The 19,771-nt window shown below is 36.9% G+C and overlaps 1 protein-coding gene across 5 annotated transcripts in view; it reads right to left on the bottom strand.

Annotated features, from left to right (window-relative positions):
- Positions 1-578: 578 nt before the first annotated feature.
- The window catches only part of LOC106672803 (homeotic protein ocelliless-like), a 131,705-nt gene continuing 112,512 nt past the window's right edge, over positions 579-19,771 (bottom strand). For all 5 annotated transcript variants that reach the window (XM_024226477.1, XM_014404514.2, XM_014404515.2 and 2 more), the window contains 3 exons: positions 16,535-16,686; positions 5,425-5,579; positions 579-1,402 (listed from right to left, as the gene is read on the bottom strand). In XM_024226477.1, the coding sequence (XP_024082245.1) occupies positions 875-1,402; positions 5,425-5,579; positions 16,535-16,686 (835 nt within the window). In that variant the 3' untranslated portion in view covers positions 579-874. The remainder of the gene's footprint in view (positions 1,403-5,424; positions 5,580-16,534; positions 16,687-19,771) is intronic.

The following is a 19,771-nucleotide window of genomic DNA, read 5'->3' on the forward strand; positions in this document are numbered from 1 at the left end:
TAATAAATCGGGAGAATGGTAAAGGTAAAAAAATATCACAAATCTTTTTTTTTACTTTTTTAATAAACCAATTTAAACTGATTTTTTTACTTTGTGTGATTTAAATAAATTAGCGTCAACTTCTCATAGAATACATCTTTTGAGGCGAATCGTTTGAGATATTTTTTTTTCACATTTTCATATAAAAATTTTATATATTTATATATAGTTAAATTTTATTTATAAATCAAATATATTCTTGTATATATATTTTTTTTTACATTTACACAATATTTACTTCGAATGTTACACTTCTCGTTTTAAAATATTTAAATTGCAAAATATCATCAAGAATTAGGCCTAATATTTGCAGTAAACACATATTAAGTTGAGGCCTTGATTTTCGAGTGTCAACAGTACCGTCATTGATACCGTTGAATCTAGGCCGTAGTAGTATATTTTCTAAATTATATATATGTTTGTTATTGACAAATGATAGGCCTTTAAAAAAGTAACACATGGTTATTCTTGAATCTTCATAAAATAAAATGAATTTAAAATAAAGAAAATCGTTTTTTTTTGTTTATGTTTTTTTGTCTTTTTTTTGTCTTTTATACTTTTCGAAACATCTAACCGTATTTACATATTTTATTTATATAGTAATAAAATTATTTACAACTGCTTCACATTTAAATAAGAAAGTCACTTGACAAAAACAAAATGAAATAACTTGTCTTGTCGACGCGAAAAACAAACTAAAAAATTACGATTTCCTCATCGTCCTATTCCACTTTGTTCAGTGCCTCTTTTACACAACAAATATTGTTTGTCCAGATAACATATCACAAAAAAGGACAACAAAGCAGAATTATTTACAGGATATGTTTATTGAGGACTAGACGACAGGGTACTTATCGTGCATGTAAGTGTGAGCCGGCGGTTCGTGAGCACAGTCGGTCTGCCTGTTCGGCGGAGGAGCGTAGCTGGTCGGATGATGGCCGTGATGGTGGTAATCGTAGCCGGAAGCGGCACCGCCTCCGTAAACCTGCTGGGACGGTCCAGGAGGAGGGAAGTAATCGTGCACGTTCCCGTAGTACGAGTAGCCCTGGGGGTAGTTCTGCCCCTGGCTCCAGCACCATGCCGGCAGGTCGGTGCTGTGCTGCGGATACGCCGGAGTCAGAGGGGGACTCGGAGTCCCGACGCCCGAACTCGCTGCACTTCCTCCGCCGATCGGGGAGCACGTTTTGACCAGCGGCTCTGTTTTGACTTCGTCCAAGCCGATCGGGGAGCACGGCGAAGACTTTATGGATTTGTTGGATGACTTGTTACCACCGGCGCTGTTCTTCGTGCCCGCAGCCGCCTGCTGTTGCTGTTGCTGTTGGAGCTGCTGGCGACATTTGGCTCGTCGGTTTTTGAACCATACCTAAAACAAAACAAATCACTCGTGAGTTTCTATAGAAATAAATACATAGAATTTTATTTTATTAAGCAGGCTAACAAACAGACAATTTGGCACCCTAATGCAACAAAAATATTGGGTTGTTTCACATGAAATGTCCGATTTTATAGTTTCTGAAATTCAGGGAGTATATAGCGATTTTCTGTTGTTTACTTCCAATTGTTTACATATTATAATTAAGCAGGTATTAATCCTTCACTTTTGTTTATAATAATGAGCTCCCCAATCCATTATATACTTTTTAGTATAGCACCAAATATGAACACGGAAACACGATTTTCGTGTAATATTCCTTGACGAGTTTAAATTCGGTCATTCGGTAGCTGAGGCTACAAGAAACATCAGTTAGCCGTTTGGGGAAGGAAGTGTAAATGAACGGACCATTCGCCGTTGGTTTGCAAAGTTTTCGGAAGGGAATATCAAATTGGAAAACGAGCCCCGCGGAAGACCTCCAACTTTACTTGACAACGATGACCTTATGTCCATTAGATTTCGTGAACCGATTGACCAAATAACATCTTTCAATTAATTAATCTTTATGTAAGGTATTGGTTGAGATAAAAAAGCCATTGCCAGGAGCGTGATTCGAACCCACTACCTTCGGCAAAATACACCACTGCTCTTTGCACTTCCAAATGTGTCCGAGTGGATCGAAGTCACGATAGCTCAGGTGGTAGAACAGCGGCGTATTAAGCCGAAGGTCGTGGTTTCGAATCCCGCTCGTGGCACTGACTTTTTTTTATCTGAACCAATACCTTCCATAAAGATTAATTAATTGAAAGATGTCCTAAAGCTTCAGGTGGAAGAAAACCAGTATCAAACAGTCAGAGGACTGCCAGCACTGTGCAGCTACAGTGTCAAGACAATTAAGGAACATAGGAAAAGTCAAAAAGCTTGATGTATGGAGCTTACTGAGCGACAGTGGCAAGACCGCTTTGTGACATGCGTTTCGTTGCTCGCCAGGCAAAAACCGAGCCTTTTCTTGAAAAAATAACTACTTGCGATGAACAATGAATTGCATATGACAATCAGCCTCGGTCAGGGCAGTGGTTAAACATCGACGAAAGATCACACAAGCCAAAACCAAATTTACACCCAAAGAAATTTGTGGTGACCGTATGTTGGTCCATGGTTGGAATTATTGACTACTCCTTTTTGCCTAGGGGTGAGACCATTACCTCTACATAGCACTACAAGGAAATTGACGAAATGCATAAAAAAAACAACCCGCATGTTAAATCGGAAAAGTCCTATACTCCTCCACGACAACGCCAGGCCTCATATTTCAAAACATACTGTGAACAAATTGAAAGATCTAAGCTACGAAGTTCTTCAGCATCTACCTCATTCTCCAGCAGATTTTCACCTGTTTAAAAATTTAGACAACTTCGTCAAAGGAAATTTTTTTGAAAATGGTGTTCAAGGCCAAAAAGCGTTTTCAGATTTTGTTTAATTTAAAATTAATTAATTAAAAATAAATTAAATTCTTCAGTTCCGGCATAAAAAGTTGGTCAAGCGTTGGGAAAACTGTGTAGAAAATTAAGCCAAATGCTTCGAATAAAATGATTTTGTATTTATATAGTAATTTCACTAAAAAACCTGTACCTTGGAAACGTACTATTCATGTGAAGCAACCCAATACATCACTAGTACTCCACCATGATGTAAATATTACTTTTTGTGTAATTCTTTATTAATAAATCTTAATGAGGAGGCACCAGAAAAATGTGTGAGCCTACAGAAGAGATAATATGCAGAATACCTCACAATGTGAGGGAGCAAGCCTGAAGAGATGAAGGGGAACAATCGGGAAAGCCAATTTGTTAAAGGCATTTAAGAGTCTCGTCCTAATCGTCGGAGGGTGTGCGTACGTTGTTAGCGGGGTTGTTAGTTGTTAGCATCTCTTATCAAGCGACGGCGCACTCCCTCGCCAATTAGCAGGAGTACTTTGAGCGGGCAGGTGACCACCCTACCTGCACAATAACTCTTCTTATCATGCCCCATTAATATCAAAGCCTCATCCCATCAGGGAAAAGACCGCCTTTCATCAGCATGATTAGATCAACTCCCTTTTAAATCTCCCTTTCATTGTTCAGACGCTTTATGACGTCAAATGCGACTTCAATCCGAACGTTTGATCCTGGCGATTTAACAGTAGGCGTGTTTACGGCCGACGAGTTCACAAATGGTTGTTTAAGGCAGGGTCTAATTTCTCTGCTTACCAGTTGAGAATTTTTTATTCATAATCAAATATATTCCTTGAGCAGGGTGATACAGGGTTTATTCCAAAAATATTCTAAATATTCGTGCTTCAAATATACCAAAAACTGCCATCGCCAACATTCATGAACTGTATGGCAACTCATAATTTTCAAATCAGGTGACCAGACCAACTTGTGAAATACTACCTAAAAATTGATAGTTTACTCTCAAAATTATAGAAAACTAGTGACTGGGGGAATAAACTGGGAGACTAGTCATTCCATTTACAACTTTACCAAAACATGGCAAACAACTATTGCATTTTGGAAAAAAATATTTCTTATCCAATTTAATTATACCTTTTTGGTATAAATACATAATTATTCAAATTCTCAGAGAAACCATGTCCGCTAAGTGACAAAAACAATAATAGATGTTCTCTTTGCTTCTAGTGTTTTGGGATGGTTATAGCGCAGTATGAAATATTGTAAGTTACAAATTAAAAGTTTGTTTAAATGTGTGGTGTTTAGTGACAGTTAGTCAATGATTATTTGGAGATCGTGAGATGCGGTCTGGTATGACGTAGGTTTTAGAAAAACTTTTTCTTTACGTGCCAACGTTCGATCTTTATTAAGATCATCTTCAGAGCCTGGGATTTACAAACATTGTTTAAATTTTACAAATACATGTAGGATGTGAAAAAATGAATTTATACAATGCTAGAATATTTTAGATTAAAAAAGATGAAGTTGAAGTTATACAATGCTAGAAAAATTTTAGATTAAAAAAATGAATTTTTTCCAATTAATTAATCTTTAATTAAGGTTTTGGTTGAGATAAAAAAGTCAGTGTCACAAGCACGATTCGAAAAATGGTAAAAAGGAGGGAAAATTCAAACGGTGGGGTTGAGATGGGAAGTTGGTGTCCTAGTGGATCGAAGACCAGCCGAAGGTAGTGGGTTCGAATCCTCTTGTGGCCCTGCTTTTTTTTATCTCAACCCAAACCTTAATTAAAGATTAATTAATTCAAAATAATTTATTTGGTCAAGCGGAACTAATAAAAGTAAAAATGAATTTTTTTTAGATTAGTGAAAATGAATCTAAAAATTTTCTAGCATTCTATAAATTCATTTTTTTTAATCCAAACTTTTCTAGCATTGTATAAATTCATTTTTTAATCTAAAATTTCTACCATTGTATAAATTCATTTGTAAAATTTAAACAATGTTATAAATCCGAGGCCCTGAAGACGATCTCAATAAAAATCGAAACATTGGCAGGATAAAGAAAATGTTTTTCTAAACCTAGGTCACACCAGACCGCATCTCACGATCTCCTAATAATCAAATTGTGTTTAAACTTAAGTTAACCTTCTCTGGGGAGTGTTTAGGACTTAAATTTTGGCTAAAGTACTATTACTCAGTGACGTTTTTCTATAAATTCCTCATTTGTCGTAATTGTGTTCTTGTACGAATCGATTATAACAGACGGGAAAAAAATAAGCCGGAAACCGATGTTGGACTAAAAATCCCGTTAAAAGGAAACCACCGGCAGCATAAAGGGATTTATTTGTATTCGGAACCTCTGCCGACATGAGTTTGACAAATGGAACGGTGTACAACGAGAATAGAAGAGGCTACTGTTTGGTTAGGATGAACACATCAGGGGCAAACACGGGCCACAATGGCAGACCTGTGTGTGCACTAATGATTGGGGCTCGTCCTGCCAGTCGGAGGTATATATGACCGATCAAAAGGTGGCTACGGTTCAAATCCGTCTTCTTACCTGAACTCTGGACTCCGGCAGGTTGATCTTCAGCGCCACCTCCTCCCTCATGAAGATGTCCGGGTAACGCGTCTTGGCGAATAAAGCCTCTAAAACGTCGAGTTGTGCCCTCGTGAACGTGGTCCGTTCTCGTCTCTGCTTGCGTGGATTCATACCTGAGAGAAAGAGAGAGAAAACAAAGGTTAACAAGATGGGGACTGAATTCAGGGGGCCCTGGTATTTATAGTTTGGGACCGGTTCAGCGGCAGCCATGCGCCTGTTCCCGGCCATCCCACAAAGACACCCACAACACAAATTCTTACTCGGTGCTAAATTAACCCTTAACACTGGAACAATTATTAATAACATTTTTAATAGTACATAATACCACAAATTGGGAGTTTTTGTCCGAACAACTATGAAGGAATTAATCTACTCAACCATTAACATTTACAAAACTTAAAATAAATGCTCTAAACTTATAAATAAAGCAATAAAAAATTAATAAAATAATATATAATACTGCTATCCTTTAATATTTCGAAAATAATTGCATAAACTTGAAAATAAAGACCATTAAGTTCGACTAAATTTTATTTAACCGATAGTATTAGTGAGCCAATTTTGGTAAATAATTTGTTGTTTATATCGGGTTTGTTTATTTTGGGTGAAGTTTTTTATATTTTATTTATTTATGGGGAAGGAGCCATCAATAATCAACTCTTGCCGATTGTTTCAAATTGAACATTTGATTATACAATTTTGATTTTTTTGGAATTTAAATATTATGAAATAAGATTATATATTATATTCGAAAGGTTGTAGATTGAAATGGGTAGTTGGTGTCCGAGTGGATCGAAGTCACGATAGCTCAAGTGGTAGAGCAGCGGCGTATGTAGCCGAAGGTAGCGGGTTCGAATCCCGCTCGTAGCACTAGCTTTTTCATTTCAACCAAAAACCTTACATAAAAAGATTAATTAATTGAAATAAGTAATTTGGTCAATAGACAACTGAATATAATGGATTATGAAATAAACTAACGTAAACCTTTATGCCGTCCGACTGTTGTCAGGAATCTCTTGTAGTATGGAATAAAATTAAGTTTTTAATTTTTTTTTTAATTTTATGTTTAGCGGTCAGAATTTCATTACCCATGGGAGCGATTCCTCATGGCATGGTCAAGTTTCTATATACTTCTGATTTATCGATTTGACATTTTTTTTTTTTTTTTACAGCACAAGGATGAAATTGATGCATTTTATAGTACATTTCTGATAGTAGTGCAACTTAAAAATTATTATTGCGGTATTAATTATTATTGGGGAGAGTGTGTCATATAACTCGATAGGAGCACAGGAAAATACCGACAAAACAAAACGTATGAATTTCTTATTTTCTTCCCATGATGTATGATGATGATGATGATGATGGATACTAGAAAGGAGGGGTTTATGTTCCCAAGCCCTGCAGCCTTCTGGCTTACTATACTTTCCTTCTTAGTTCAGTGCAATCGATACGATCTTTCTCCAAAGAAGTTCTAGGCATTGACTGTCATTGCTACAATTCCTATGCGTGGAACTTCGTATCCCAGGTTGTCTTCATTAAGGAGTTACTTCGTATTCGAAGATTGATATTTCTTCCTACTCTTGCATAACTTACAAATGGGGTCATCATTGAATAACCCATCTGGGAAGATTTTTTCTCAGGTGGCAATGACCAATAGTCTATCACTCCTCTGAATTTAACCCTTCCTAAATGAAGTAGCATAGTTTTATCGTAAAATTTTGTGTAATAAAGATTCGCGGGTATGAGGTACTTCTGCACATCTGACTCCCAAAAAGAGCTCGTCAAAATTGAACAGGCCGAAATGGAATCCATTAAAAGTTTATTGCATTCATAAAGAAAGAGGCCAACGCTCGTCTCCCTTCTGATTGCCTTCCGTTGATAAATGTTTAAAAAATAAAATGATACAACGATGGGCGGAGGGCATAAATATGTAAAAAGAGTTATAAAGTAATGTTTGATTGTACGTTAGCCTGGGTGGGGGCTTCTCGAGGTGGCCCTATCTTTTAATCCGGCTTCCAAGAGATTTTCATACTAATGCACTGTCTGCTCCATCTTGGTGTTACGTGACACTCACACGCCGCATGCCATTGGAAAAACATAAATACATAAACAAACGGCCCTTTTATTTTAACGTCAACCCGCTTTTTATGAATCGTCAGCCGCTTGACACTCCGTCCGATTATCCTTATTGATTTAGCGTTTCAGTTCCGATCGGGTTTTATAACTTTATTAATTTGCTTTCACTTGCTTCCTTTTCTTCTTTCTGTAGTAAAATGTGCATCATTGGATCATTTTCTCTAATTAGGGGCGTCGGTGGCCGATGCGGGTTAGGCGTTGAAACGGCGCTCATCGCTGTAAGGGAAATGCTTCGGGTTCGAATACAGCGGTCCTGCTGATACGAATGTTTTTTTGTTTTTGTTTTTCAAAAACATCATAACCTCGAGGCTTCGTATAACCTCGTCGTTGAAATACCCTCGGGGAAAAAAATACATTTTCCTAGCTTCAGTCACTGATTAGTAAATTCAAAAATTCTGGGAGGTGTCAATTTGCGCACTTTTTCCAAAAATTGAGCTGTGTGTAGTAGCTTTCAGTAAAGCTCCTAAGCTTTCAATTGATCACCTTCCACTTTGCCCGATTTCCCAACCGTTTTCGAGTTATTTGCGATTTTTGGGCAAAAAACGCGGTCCCGATCGATCACTCTCCCGATTTACAAGAATACATAAATCTTGAACCGTCGTGTTTTCGCAAATTTTACTCTCTACAACTTTTTTCAGAGGGCTTTTTCAAAAAGGGAAGCGACAATTCTCACTTTTTTTTATTTTGACCTTTTGGATGAGGAAAGTTTCTGCTGTCGATAACCACATGTTTACCTCATCACGGCAATTTAACTTTTCCTTCCCGTTTCACAGGTGTTATGTGGCAATTTAGCTTCCAATAACGTATTGAAAAAATAGGTTTATGTATAGGAAAATCAGGGATAGAGAGAAAGAGAGAGAGAGAGAGAAAGAAAGAAAGAGAAAGAGAAAGAGAGAGAGAGAGAGAGAGAGAGGGAGTGAGAGAGAGAGAGAGAGAGAGTCATAACCACGATTTTTACCAAAAAATGACCCCCACAAAAAAAAGTGTGTGTGTGTGAAGATATTTCACAGTTGTCAGTGCACATCACTCCTCATGAGGATATTCTATCCAAGTCTCATGATTGACTGAATCTAATTATAGTACACTAAAGTTAAATCACGTGATCGTTTTAACACTTAAAAATCAAGTTAAGCTTGTTGGCAAAGTATTATTCGGCAAATCGACAATCGATGATGATTTAATCATAATTCTGACAAACATTCTTCTACGACAGATTATTTCGAAAATACAAAAATTGATGAATATGATAATAACATTAAAATACAAAAACCCAATGATTGAAAAATAAAAAACCGTTGTTTTTACTAAATCTAGCGAAATACCATCAAAATATACATAAAATTGAAGATAAACTGTCAAATGTATTATTGGTTTATAGTACAAATTTCAACCAATAATTTAAAATTCAACTAAGAGTAAAAGAAATAGAGAAAAAATGAAATAGCACTAGCATGAGAATGACAATTTATGAACCTTACTTTCTTGAAAATGTACCACCTGCTGGAGCTGTTATGTTATGAGTATAAAAGACTATTTTGGATATTTGGGACGAATAAATTTTCTTGCCTCAGGATTAAATAGGCGAAATTCTACGTTTGGCGAATTGAGGAAAATCACATGGCAGAGAGGCCAGTATAGCATCATAGCTCAGTAGATAAGTTTCATCGGAATTCCGTCCCCGGTTCGTCCCATTGGCAATTCATGAACGGGAGGGAGGGAGAAGAGGGAAGGAGAGATAGGAGAGCGAGCCGGAGGGTGAGCCCGGCAGCTGTAGCTTTCCCACTGTCTGCAGGCTAATCCGACGAACAACAACACCCCCCCAAAACAATCACCGTTCCACCATTGTGTCACCGCACTCCCTGCCCTTTCCTCTTTTATGCCCTCCCTTCCAGGATAAAAAAAACAGTGGTCCCTCGTCGGGTTGTCACTCTCTGAAAGAGTAACTCTTTCTCTATTTTCCACCGGGCCCCTTGCTTTTTCCCGTCTTCGCTCGGCGGTGATATCGCTTTACGAGATGATTTCCTCTTTCCGAAGTCACCTATTCTACACGGATCCGGTTACACAAGGGCAAAAGCTAATTCCTGCTTCCTACCATGAAAAAATCTTTTCTGGAAGCTAAACTTTATCTCTTGGGATTTAGAGATTTTGTTTTAACAAAACCAGACACATTTTGCCATAAAAACATGAAATAAAGCATTTAAATACTTCTCCAAGCTTGAACCACTGCCATTAACGTTATGGATTTTTGAAACGTGCAGTAATAGCCTCACGACAGAAGAAGCTTGCTTCCTTCCCTCCCCCCGGAAAAGCTGTGTTTGTAGAGAGAGAAAGTGCGTGTGTGTGTGTGTGTGTGTGTGTGTGTGAACGAGCGAAGAATGAAGTAGAGATTATAAGGATAAAGTACTTTGAACCGTATCTGCAATGCAGAATAGTACTCCAGCAAGATCTGCCAAACAGGATATATAATTTATCAGTCCTACCGCATATTTCTAATCGAGATTTAGAAAAAAAGGCAACTTATGCTTTATTCAATTTATATCACGAGAGAAATAGAGAAGGGGAGGAGAGATTTTCTGATTAAACTGTGTAATTACATTTTTCGATTTTCAACGTATACCACCCAAGTCACGATTTTGAAATGTTAGGCCGCAATTTGGACATTACTAAATTTTAAAAAGAACCACTATTCGACAGCCTCACCCACAGGAAACACTCCGTTTTATGTCAAAGAAGTACACAGCATTAGTTAGAAGGTAAAAGCACAGAAATAAATAAATACATGCATCAGATCTAGAATCTTGAACCTACTTGCAAAGCAGGAACCTTAGCAACAAAGCCAATTACTGTATTTGTATATATGGAGAGAGAGAGAGAGTGAGAGAGAGAGAGAGACAGAGAGAGAGAGACTGATAATTATAAAAATTAACAGTCGAATGTTTTTTGATTCTTACGCATTTTGATGTTTGTTTATTAACTATGCAGTTACATTACATGTTATTTTAATGTAATTTCAGCTTTAAATCGTGGTTCTTTGTTAACCGGAGAAGTCATAATCGTTTTTTTCAATGGTATATACGTGGAATAAATATCTATTAAAACATTCCATAATCTTTCGCATAGCCCATCATAAACCCCATTTTACCATCAAGGCAAGCGTGCCCCAGGGCTCAATCCTGGGACCAACACTTTTTTCTATTTTTCTAATTGACCTGCCTACACCAAAATGCTGTCAAATAGCTTTTATGCTGATGACATCGTGCTTTACAACTCATCTTGGAGAATTAGTGCGATTACTAGAAACATTAGCATGGAGGTTAAAAGAGTTAAACGGTTATGTATGATGGAAACTTAAAATGAGCATCTCGAAAACTAATTTTTACTATTTTAATACTATTTACTAAGAGTAGGTCCCAACTAACACAAAGACCTCGAGGGAAAGTCGTTGGGTATCACACATGACTACCAATTGAACTTTGGTGCTCACATAAGTCACTTAGTAGGCAGCAACAAGGAGGTTTTATTAGGAAACTCTTTCTATTATTCAGAAGGCATGAGCCAAAACAATAAAATACTGATTTACAAAGTGTTTATGAAACCATGGCTGCCCATACTTGCCCAGCACAGGTATACAAAATAAATTTTGACGGCTAACCACGTCCTCTCCCAGAAGTATAATTAAACTGAATTACACATAATAACCAACGACAAATGGATTCACGAGAAAATATGCAACATAAAAAATAATGATTTTAAGAATCGCTTCATCGAACCCAATTTGAAGATAAATTAGAAATATCCTACAAACATAAGTGCAAGATTAAAGCATAAATACATGCCATCAATCTTGATCTTAGTGCTCTAGAAAATCTTAAAAGAGGTTACACTGGCAAAAAAATTCTCATAAGATCGAATAGCCAAGCAATTAAAGCATAAGCTTGTCAAAAATTCACATCAAAACTGGTCGGTGAATGCATCCAAAATCTCCAAAACGTGGGGAAACACAATAACCTGATGTTGCGTACCAGAACTCAGAGGAATTTTGGGAAGCAAAAAAAAAAAAGAACAGGATCTGCAGTTTAGTCCCTGAACATACATTCGGGATAACAAAAACAAACACAGAATCCTACATCACAGATCCAAAAAAACAAAAGGAGAAGTGGATAAACTCTAGGGGAGCTAGTAGTAGCACACATTAAACTTATGCAAAAATAATCCTCACCAAGCTCAGTGCTACAGTTCGAGAGGGCTAAACTCAGAGTTGGATAGGACATACCGGTCACCGGTACCTGAGAAAAAATCTACACAACATGGGCATATTCAAAAATAAGCCCGTTTATTGATTACGCAATGAAAAGGAAACAACAGCCACCCATATAATCTTCGAATGCGAAACAACCGGTCACTGGAGACATAACTTGGAATACAAAGAAAACCCAGGGAAAGGAATTATAGCAACGATTACCTATTGCTTCTTAAAAGAAGGATCCAATCGATTAAAATGAACAGAGGAACTAGAAAATTACAATAAGCCAGAAGGCTGCAGTGGTTGTGAAACATAAGCCCCTACTTTCATCATCACCATCATCAATAACGACAATCATATGGTATGACATGGAGATTACACGGTAAAAATTTTAAACCTATATTGAAAAAGGGATCCCAATGAAGCTGACTAATTTTATACAAGTATTTGTGTAAAAATATCTCTATTTTTATTTTAAAAATCCTCTAAATTAAGAAGTTATTCGGAAATCGTGAGTTGCTGTCTGGTGTGACGTAGGTTTTAGAAAAACATTTTCTTTATCGTGCCAACGTTTCGATCTTTATTGAGATCATCTTCAGGGCTCAAAGTGTTTGTTTTCCGTGTAGATGTGTCATTCTTCCGGGTTGAGAGTGCCTACACGACACACAAGAATGATACATCTGCACGGAAAACAAACACTTTGAGCCCTGAAGATGATCTCAATAAAGATCGAAACGTTGGCACGATGAAGAAAATGTTTTTCTAAAACCTACGTCACACCAGACCGTATCTCACGATCTCCGAATAATCATTGACTAACGGTCGCTAAACACCACATATAAATTAAGAAGTTTTTTTTTCTAAGTCCGATAAAAGATAAAACAGTTTCTCGGAAGGAAAAGAATTAATGAGATATTTTTTAAAAATTAATCTGATTTAAATCAAAGACGAGACCACCGTGGACGTGTAATCTCGCGGTTCGGTACATTTCTAATCCTCGTAAAAGGTTTTCGACGTTGGACCACCCCCGTCGCAGTAGAAAACCGGCACGGTCGCCGTATCGGAAGGCAGCGATATCACCGTGGTGAATCGTACCGTCACACCCTGCATATTATACGTTGCACCCCCTCCTGTATTCTATCAACTGCGACAATGGCGGATTAGCGGGCCGAGGGGTGATCTATCGGCAACCCCATTGGCCCTTGTATACAGCTGCATCCCAACCCCCGGATTCACTATTACAACTCAAACGACACAAAGGCCATTCCTTCCTATCATCGGCCTTTTTTTCCCTTTAAAGTTTAAAAATAAATCAATCGTATTGTAGCACTGAACTTCAAAAAAAAATTAATTAATTAAAAAAATTAAAAAAAAATTAAAAACCTTCCTTGACTTGTATTCATTACGAAAATGAAGAAAACCAAAATAGAAAACCATTTGTTAAAGTCTGAAAATTAGCGACGAAGAATGCAATTATTGTAATTAATAAATAATGTTAATGCTATCAAATTTTAACGACTAACCCACACGTTTGATAGAAACACAAGCAATATATTAATCTTTCGATCGATTTTATATTGTGATATTAAACGTTGAATTGTTCAAAATTATCGATGAAACGTTTTGAGATCTATAAATTATAATAAACGGAAATTTCTCTCTCTCTCTCTCTCTCTCTCTCTCTCTCTCTCTCTCTCTCTCTCTGTGTGTGTGTGTGTGTGTGTGTGTGTGTGTGTGTGTGTAAGAGGGAGAGAGAGAGAGAGAGAGAGTGTGAGAGAGAGAGAGAGAGAGAAATGGTGATTAGACTAGATGCATACCGAAAAAGTTATAGAATTAATTAGTGATTAAACTAGAGAAGGGAGAGGGAGGTGGTGAATGAACTAGAGAAATACTGACAAAGTGATAAAATTACATAGATGAGTGGTGAGTGAGTGAGTGAGAGGTGAGAGGTGAGAGTTGAGAGAGAGAGAGAGAGAGAGAGAGAGAGAGAGAGAGAGAGCGAAAGGGAGATGGTGAATGAACTAGAGAAATACTCACAAAGAGATAAAATTACATAGATGAGTGAGTGAGTGAGGGGTGAGAGGTGAGGGGTGTGAGAGAGAGAGAAAGAGAGAGCGAACGATATTGTTTGAACTAGAGATATGCTGACGAAGTGATAGAATTGAAGAGTGAATGAGTGAGTCATTGAGAGGGGAGAGAGAGAGAGAGAGCGAGAGAGAGAAGCTAAATGTAAGTTGACAACAACCAGTAATAATAAAATAAGTCAAATATTGACCTCTCTTACAAACGACATAATAATAAGAAAGAAAGAGAGAGAAAGAGAAAGAGAAAGGGAGATGGTAATTGAACTAGAGAAATAATGACAAAGTGATAAAATTTCAGAGATAATGAGTGAATGAGTAAGAAAAAGAGAAAGAGAAAGGGAGATACTGTGAGTAGGAACTATCTTTAAAAAAAAAAAAAAAGGATTGAACACCACACTCACTCATTCATCATTTCTAAGAAATTCCTTTGTCAAGCATTGGAGGAATTTATCCCCTTTTTCAAAAGACTGATTTTTTCTACGTAATAAAATTATTCATACTTTCAAGAACTAACAACTGTAAATTATGTATCACGTATTGAATAATATAATCCATATATTATTTAGTTCAACTCTAAAAATAAGTCACTTCGAGAAAGGGTCAAAGATTCTGTGATAGGTAAGGTCCTGATTAAACAAAAGTGACACACTTTGGTATGTTTTCAATTAAAGCCAGAATCAAGTTATTTGGTATCTAGAACCTGAAAAACCATCTGTGAAAATTAAAACAGCGTTAAGCCAAAGGAATGTTGGTATTGTTCTTATCCTACGTAAAAACTATTAAAATTAAAAAAATTCCAGCTTGTGCTTTAAAAAAAAATAATAAAAACGTAATTGAGAGAGAGAGAGAGAGAGAGAGAGAGAGAGAGAGAGAGAGAGAGAGAGATTATACAGCTAGAATTTAGAATTTTGAACCACTTGCAACATATTTTACAACTTCTTCCCTGTCTGCAAAACAACGCTTGGTTAAGTTGACTCAATAAGCAACCCCAATAGTGCCAATTGTTTTCGTTCAATGATTCTTGTGAAAATAACAAACCAGTGTCCTCAAAATGTTTGAGGTTAAGGAAAATATTGTAAAACCATAACAAAAGGTCTGAGGTCCAATTAGATTAATGATCGAAACAAAACAAAAACAGACGAACACTTCTGATAATTTGATTATCGCTTAGGAAATAACATCAACGGTCTTTTTAAGTATATCCCCAGGCCGTTTAATTTCAGGAGATCCGTTCATAAGTTATTATTTGAAAGTCAAAAAGGGTCCACATCTCCAATTATTCATACAAAACCCAGTGCTGTCTGTCGGCAATAGCCGCCGGGCAAGGCTCCCCTTTATGGAAATTTGTATTTATTGTGTTTAACGCCGTTGATGTGAATCGTGAGCTGTCTTTATGATATTAATATTTATGCCAAACCCCAGGGACATGAGAAGAGACTGATTTGTCCAATAATGGAAATTTTGCCGTTATAATATTATTGGCGTAAAAATTATTTTGTTTTCGTTTGTATAAAAATGATTTCTAATATCCAAAAACTGTTAGTAAAACCGGTTGAAACCTTTTTAAAAATTTGGGAACTGAAATGAAGGGTTAGAACTGCGTCTTTGGAAAAAATGGATGTAACCATAGAATAGAAATCGTCTAAAAAAATTTCTTTCTTGAATATTAGGCGTTTATTCAACGCACGCATGTCTGATTTAATTCGCCCCAATGTTATATTGGTAACAACAACCGATTTGTGACATGGCTGGTTGAGTTATTAGAAACCGGGGGCGTTTGAATTGGGTATCGAAGCACCTACCCCCGGGGCAAAGTGGTAACTCTTGTCGTGGCAAACAGCCCCCAATTACCGACCCCGAGTGGGGAACGAGGGAGCTTTTAGGTTTTTCAGATGAGTTGATAAGCACGAGGTGTTAAGTAACCGTCTCGTTTTTACAGTTGACACTTTTCCACGGCAAGATCCCCAAACAGTGATGCGGCAAAACGTTCGAATAACACTAATAACTGTGCCCTGCAAACGGCTAAAAGTAGATGACCGTTTTTTTTCTTGTTGTGTTTTCTTTTTTGTGGGGCGGGTTTTTCGGGAGGGGTTTTTCTATGAGAGACACTTCCGTCTGTTTTTCGGTTCGATATGATAAAATTACAGATAAGAAAGACAGAGATTTTAGCGTATGTAATTAAATTTAGTAATACTGTGTAGAGATTAGTGACCGTTAATCGATAGTTATTTAGAAATCGTGAGATGTTCAATTTTCTTTATCGTGCCAACGTTTCGATCTTTTTTGAGATCATCTTCAGGGCTCAATAAAAGATCGAAACGTTGGCACGATAAAGAAAATGTTTTTCTGAAACCTACATCACACCCGACCGCATCTCACGATATCTGAATAACTTTAGTAATACTCGAAAAATAATAAAAAAACACAACAATGAAAAGTGAGAGACAAATCGTGAGAAATGCAATTCCAATTTTCATACAGGCTATAATTCTGACTTTTTTGTATTTCTTCGTTGTTATGGCATCATGTCAAACATCTGTTTGCCACATTGTACTGAAGAAAAATTAATTAAAAATTTTGATAAAAAAGTTTATTTTAGTACCTTGAGGATATGGTATTGCAGAATCCAGGTGATGCGATAGGCCAAAAGGGGTTGTCAGCGCTGGGACGGGTCCGTGGTACTGGTGGTGCGAACCCATCATCGGCTGCATTGGATTACCTTTGAGATAACTGCTAGCCATGCCCCCTCCCAACCTGTAAAAGAACATTGTTAAAACTTCAAATTCTCGAAACAAATCTGGAGGACGAATAGTGTATTTTTACGCGGATGTGTTCATTATACGTCGCGTAGTCAGCCGGTGTCGAATCGGACAAAATTGACAATACGCCGACCTTTCCTTTTCGCGAGTACACGTGAGGCGGAAGGCTTTTGGTACGGCCCAGCGGGGGCGGCCGGCTTCAATGCCGGGATTAGGAGGGCCGGGAATTTAAATAAAAAGGGGACAAAGAGAGCCAGGCCCGGGATTGGATTAAGGTGTGCCCCGTATAGGAACAATTATACACTCGACTTGTGCCCTCCGGCCCGAGTTTTTCCGAAAGGACCAATAATATAGCTCGTTATAGACATCTGTAAGAAGTCTAAGAGGATTACGTTCCTTGCCCTTCCCATTACGTTACAGAGCAAACCCTCGTATGTCAGTGAAAAACCCGGATGAAATGCCGAAGAAACTCCCTACTTCAAAGAACGACCGGATCTTCAACAATCATATAACGTATTCGTTCTCCACCAAAAAGAAAAAGAAAAATTCTCCATTGGATGTAATACATATAACGAAAAGACCTTTAAAAAATCAAACCTCAAATTAAAAAAAAATGTTTGTTTTATACAATGCCATCGTTTTCCCTCAAGACGGCGACCCGCCCGAACATCAATTATTACGTATATAAATAAACTAATAAGAATACAAATTTTATTGTATTATAGCAACATATTACATATATAAGGTGTTGTCGCCAGCCATCATTATAATTTAAAATACAAGATTTTCTTATTAATTTGAAAAACAAATAAATAATAGTTTCGCTACTGCAAACAAACAAAAGAAACTATATTTGAATACATAAAGAAAGTAATCAGGTTTTACAGATTATATTTAAATACATCTAATAACTAAGCATATCGCTAGTTAAATCGTTGTTATTACACAAAGGCTTTCAACCTCAAAACCTCAGAAAAAATATAAATTTATCATTTGCCATATTCTGGTTTTGGTCAAAATATAACATCTCCTCTAAAGTTTTATAATTTTACAAACTCACTTATTTACAAAGGAACTGGCCAAACAAATTAATATGAGCAAACATTTCAATCAATTATTCTTTTTATGTACAGTCTTGGGTGACAAGAAAAAGTTAGTGTCAGGAGCGGGATTCGAACCCAAGACCTTTGGCTCAATACGCCGCCGCTGCTCTAACACTTGAGCTATCGTGGTTAGAGCAGCGACATATTGAGCCAAATGTCATGGGTTCGAATCTCGCTCGTGACACAAACTTTTTCATGTCAACCGCTACCTTACATAAAAGGAATAATTAATTGAAATAATTAATATGGTCAATTAGACCACTATACGTAAATGGATTAGTAAAAATGTTTTGCAAAAAATAATAAATGAAATATTTCGAATTTTGATCTACAAACACTGACAAATAGTTTGTAATATATTAATACTATCAATTTTAAAACATTTGGTGCTATGACCAGTTAGAAATTCTAGGTTAAATTTTTCTCATATAATCTACCGTTTCTCTAGGTCCAAATTAACCTGTTTAGAATACACTAGACTCTAGATTAATTGGGTCATTTTCGATCATTTGGTCTGTCAAACATGTTTTCCGCTTCTCGCCATCTTCAATTATTCTGCCCGGTATAGTGAAAATATATATAAACCAAAATGATCGGAAATGATCAAAGTATTAGTTCAACACACCGCAGACCAATTTGAAACGTCACAATTGATCATGGCAATATGTCTGAAATATTCTTTTCATTCTCTTGGTCCGTTACAAACGTATGAAAAATTATGTTTATGATTTTCATAGGGTTTGGCGCTTAGGCCGAAATATTAAATTGCCAACTGATATCTGATCTCTTTGAATGTTGTAAAAGTTCCGAGGTTAATTATTCAGAAATCTGAGATGCGGTCTGGTGTGATGTAGGTTTCAGAAAAACATTTTCTTTATCGTGCCAACGTTTCGATCTTTATTGAGATCATCTTCAGGGCACAATGTGTATGTATTCTGTGTAATTGTGCCATTCTTGCGTGTCGTGTTGAGAGTGAGTTCTGAAACCTACATCACACCCGACCGCATCTCACGATTTCTGAATAATTATCGATTAACGGTCACTAATCGCCACACACGTTCCGAGGTTAATTCATCGTGAACCACCTTCAAGTTTGCGGTTTTCTTGCGTTTTTCGGATCGTGCCAAGGCCGATTTCAGGTCTCCGAGTGTTTTCCGAGGTGGTGTGGCCCGATTGTATCTGTACGTCGGTTGCACGCCTCTTCCCATTACTCGTGCACCGCTGGAGCACAAAAAAGACTCCATTAGTTCCCAGGCCACAAAGCGCACACCCGACATTGTCCGCAAGTTTCCGAGAAGGAAAAAAGGGGCCGAACGCAGCTCCAACGCCCCGACTGTAAAATTCGCCAGCGGAGCTTTGAGCCACCATGGATCACGTCATGTGGAAAACCACCTTTTTCACTTTCCTCGTGTACCAGGCGTGAAATCTTCACCACCGCACGTTTAAAGAACTGTTTACCTCGATCTAAAATCGGTGGAAGTAGTATATTGGAACGAACGAGTTTAAAACTTAAGATAATAGATCTGTCGGATCCGGGAATTTGCATAATGACCGTACTACATGCTTCTTGATTCGTTAATTTCTTTTTATGCATTATTTATACGGTTTTTACATGGAAAAACTGGTTTAATAAAATTATCCGATTACCACGTTACAGCTGAAGGCTATTTATTGATCTCTAATAAATCAATTTATCTGACAACTGATGTAAATTCTTCAATTACCGGGCTTGTTGAAAAGTTACAATATGTATTTATTTAAACTTTTGTACTATGTTTCTTTTTCTTAACGTATTCATAATAATATCAGTTGAATAAACATTACAAATGAATAATTCAAAGAAGTAAAGGGCAAAAATGATGTTAAATTGCATAAAAATTTGAGTCATTAATTTGTAATTTATATGAATAATAATAATAAATGTAATTTATATAAATATGTATATAATGGGAAAACGGTTTATTTCTTTATTCTTTA

Source organism: Cimex lectularius, unplaced genomic scaffold (assembly GCF_000648675.2).
Source record: "Cimex lectularius strain Harlan isolate CLEC.00 unplaced genomic scaffold, Clec_2.1 scaffold143, whole genome shotgun sequence".
In the NCBI taxonomy this organism is placed as follows: Eukaryota; Metazoa; Arthropoda; class Insecta; order Hemiptera; family Cimicidae; genus Cimex; species Cimex lectularius.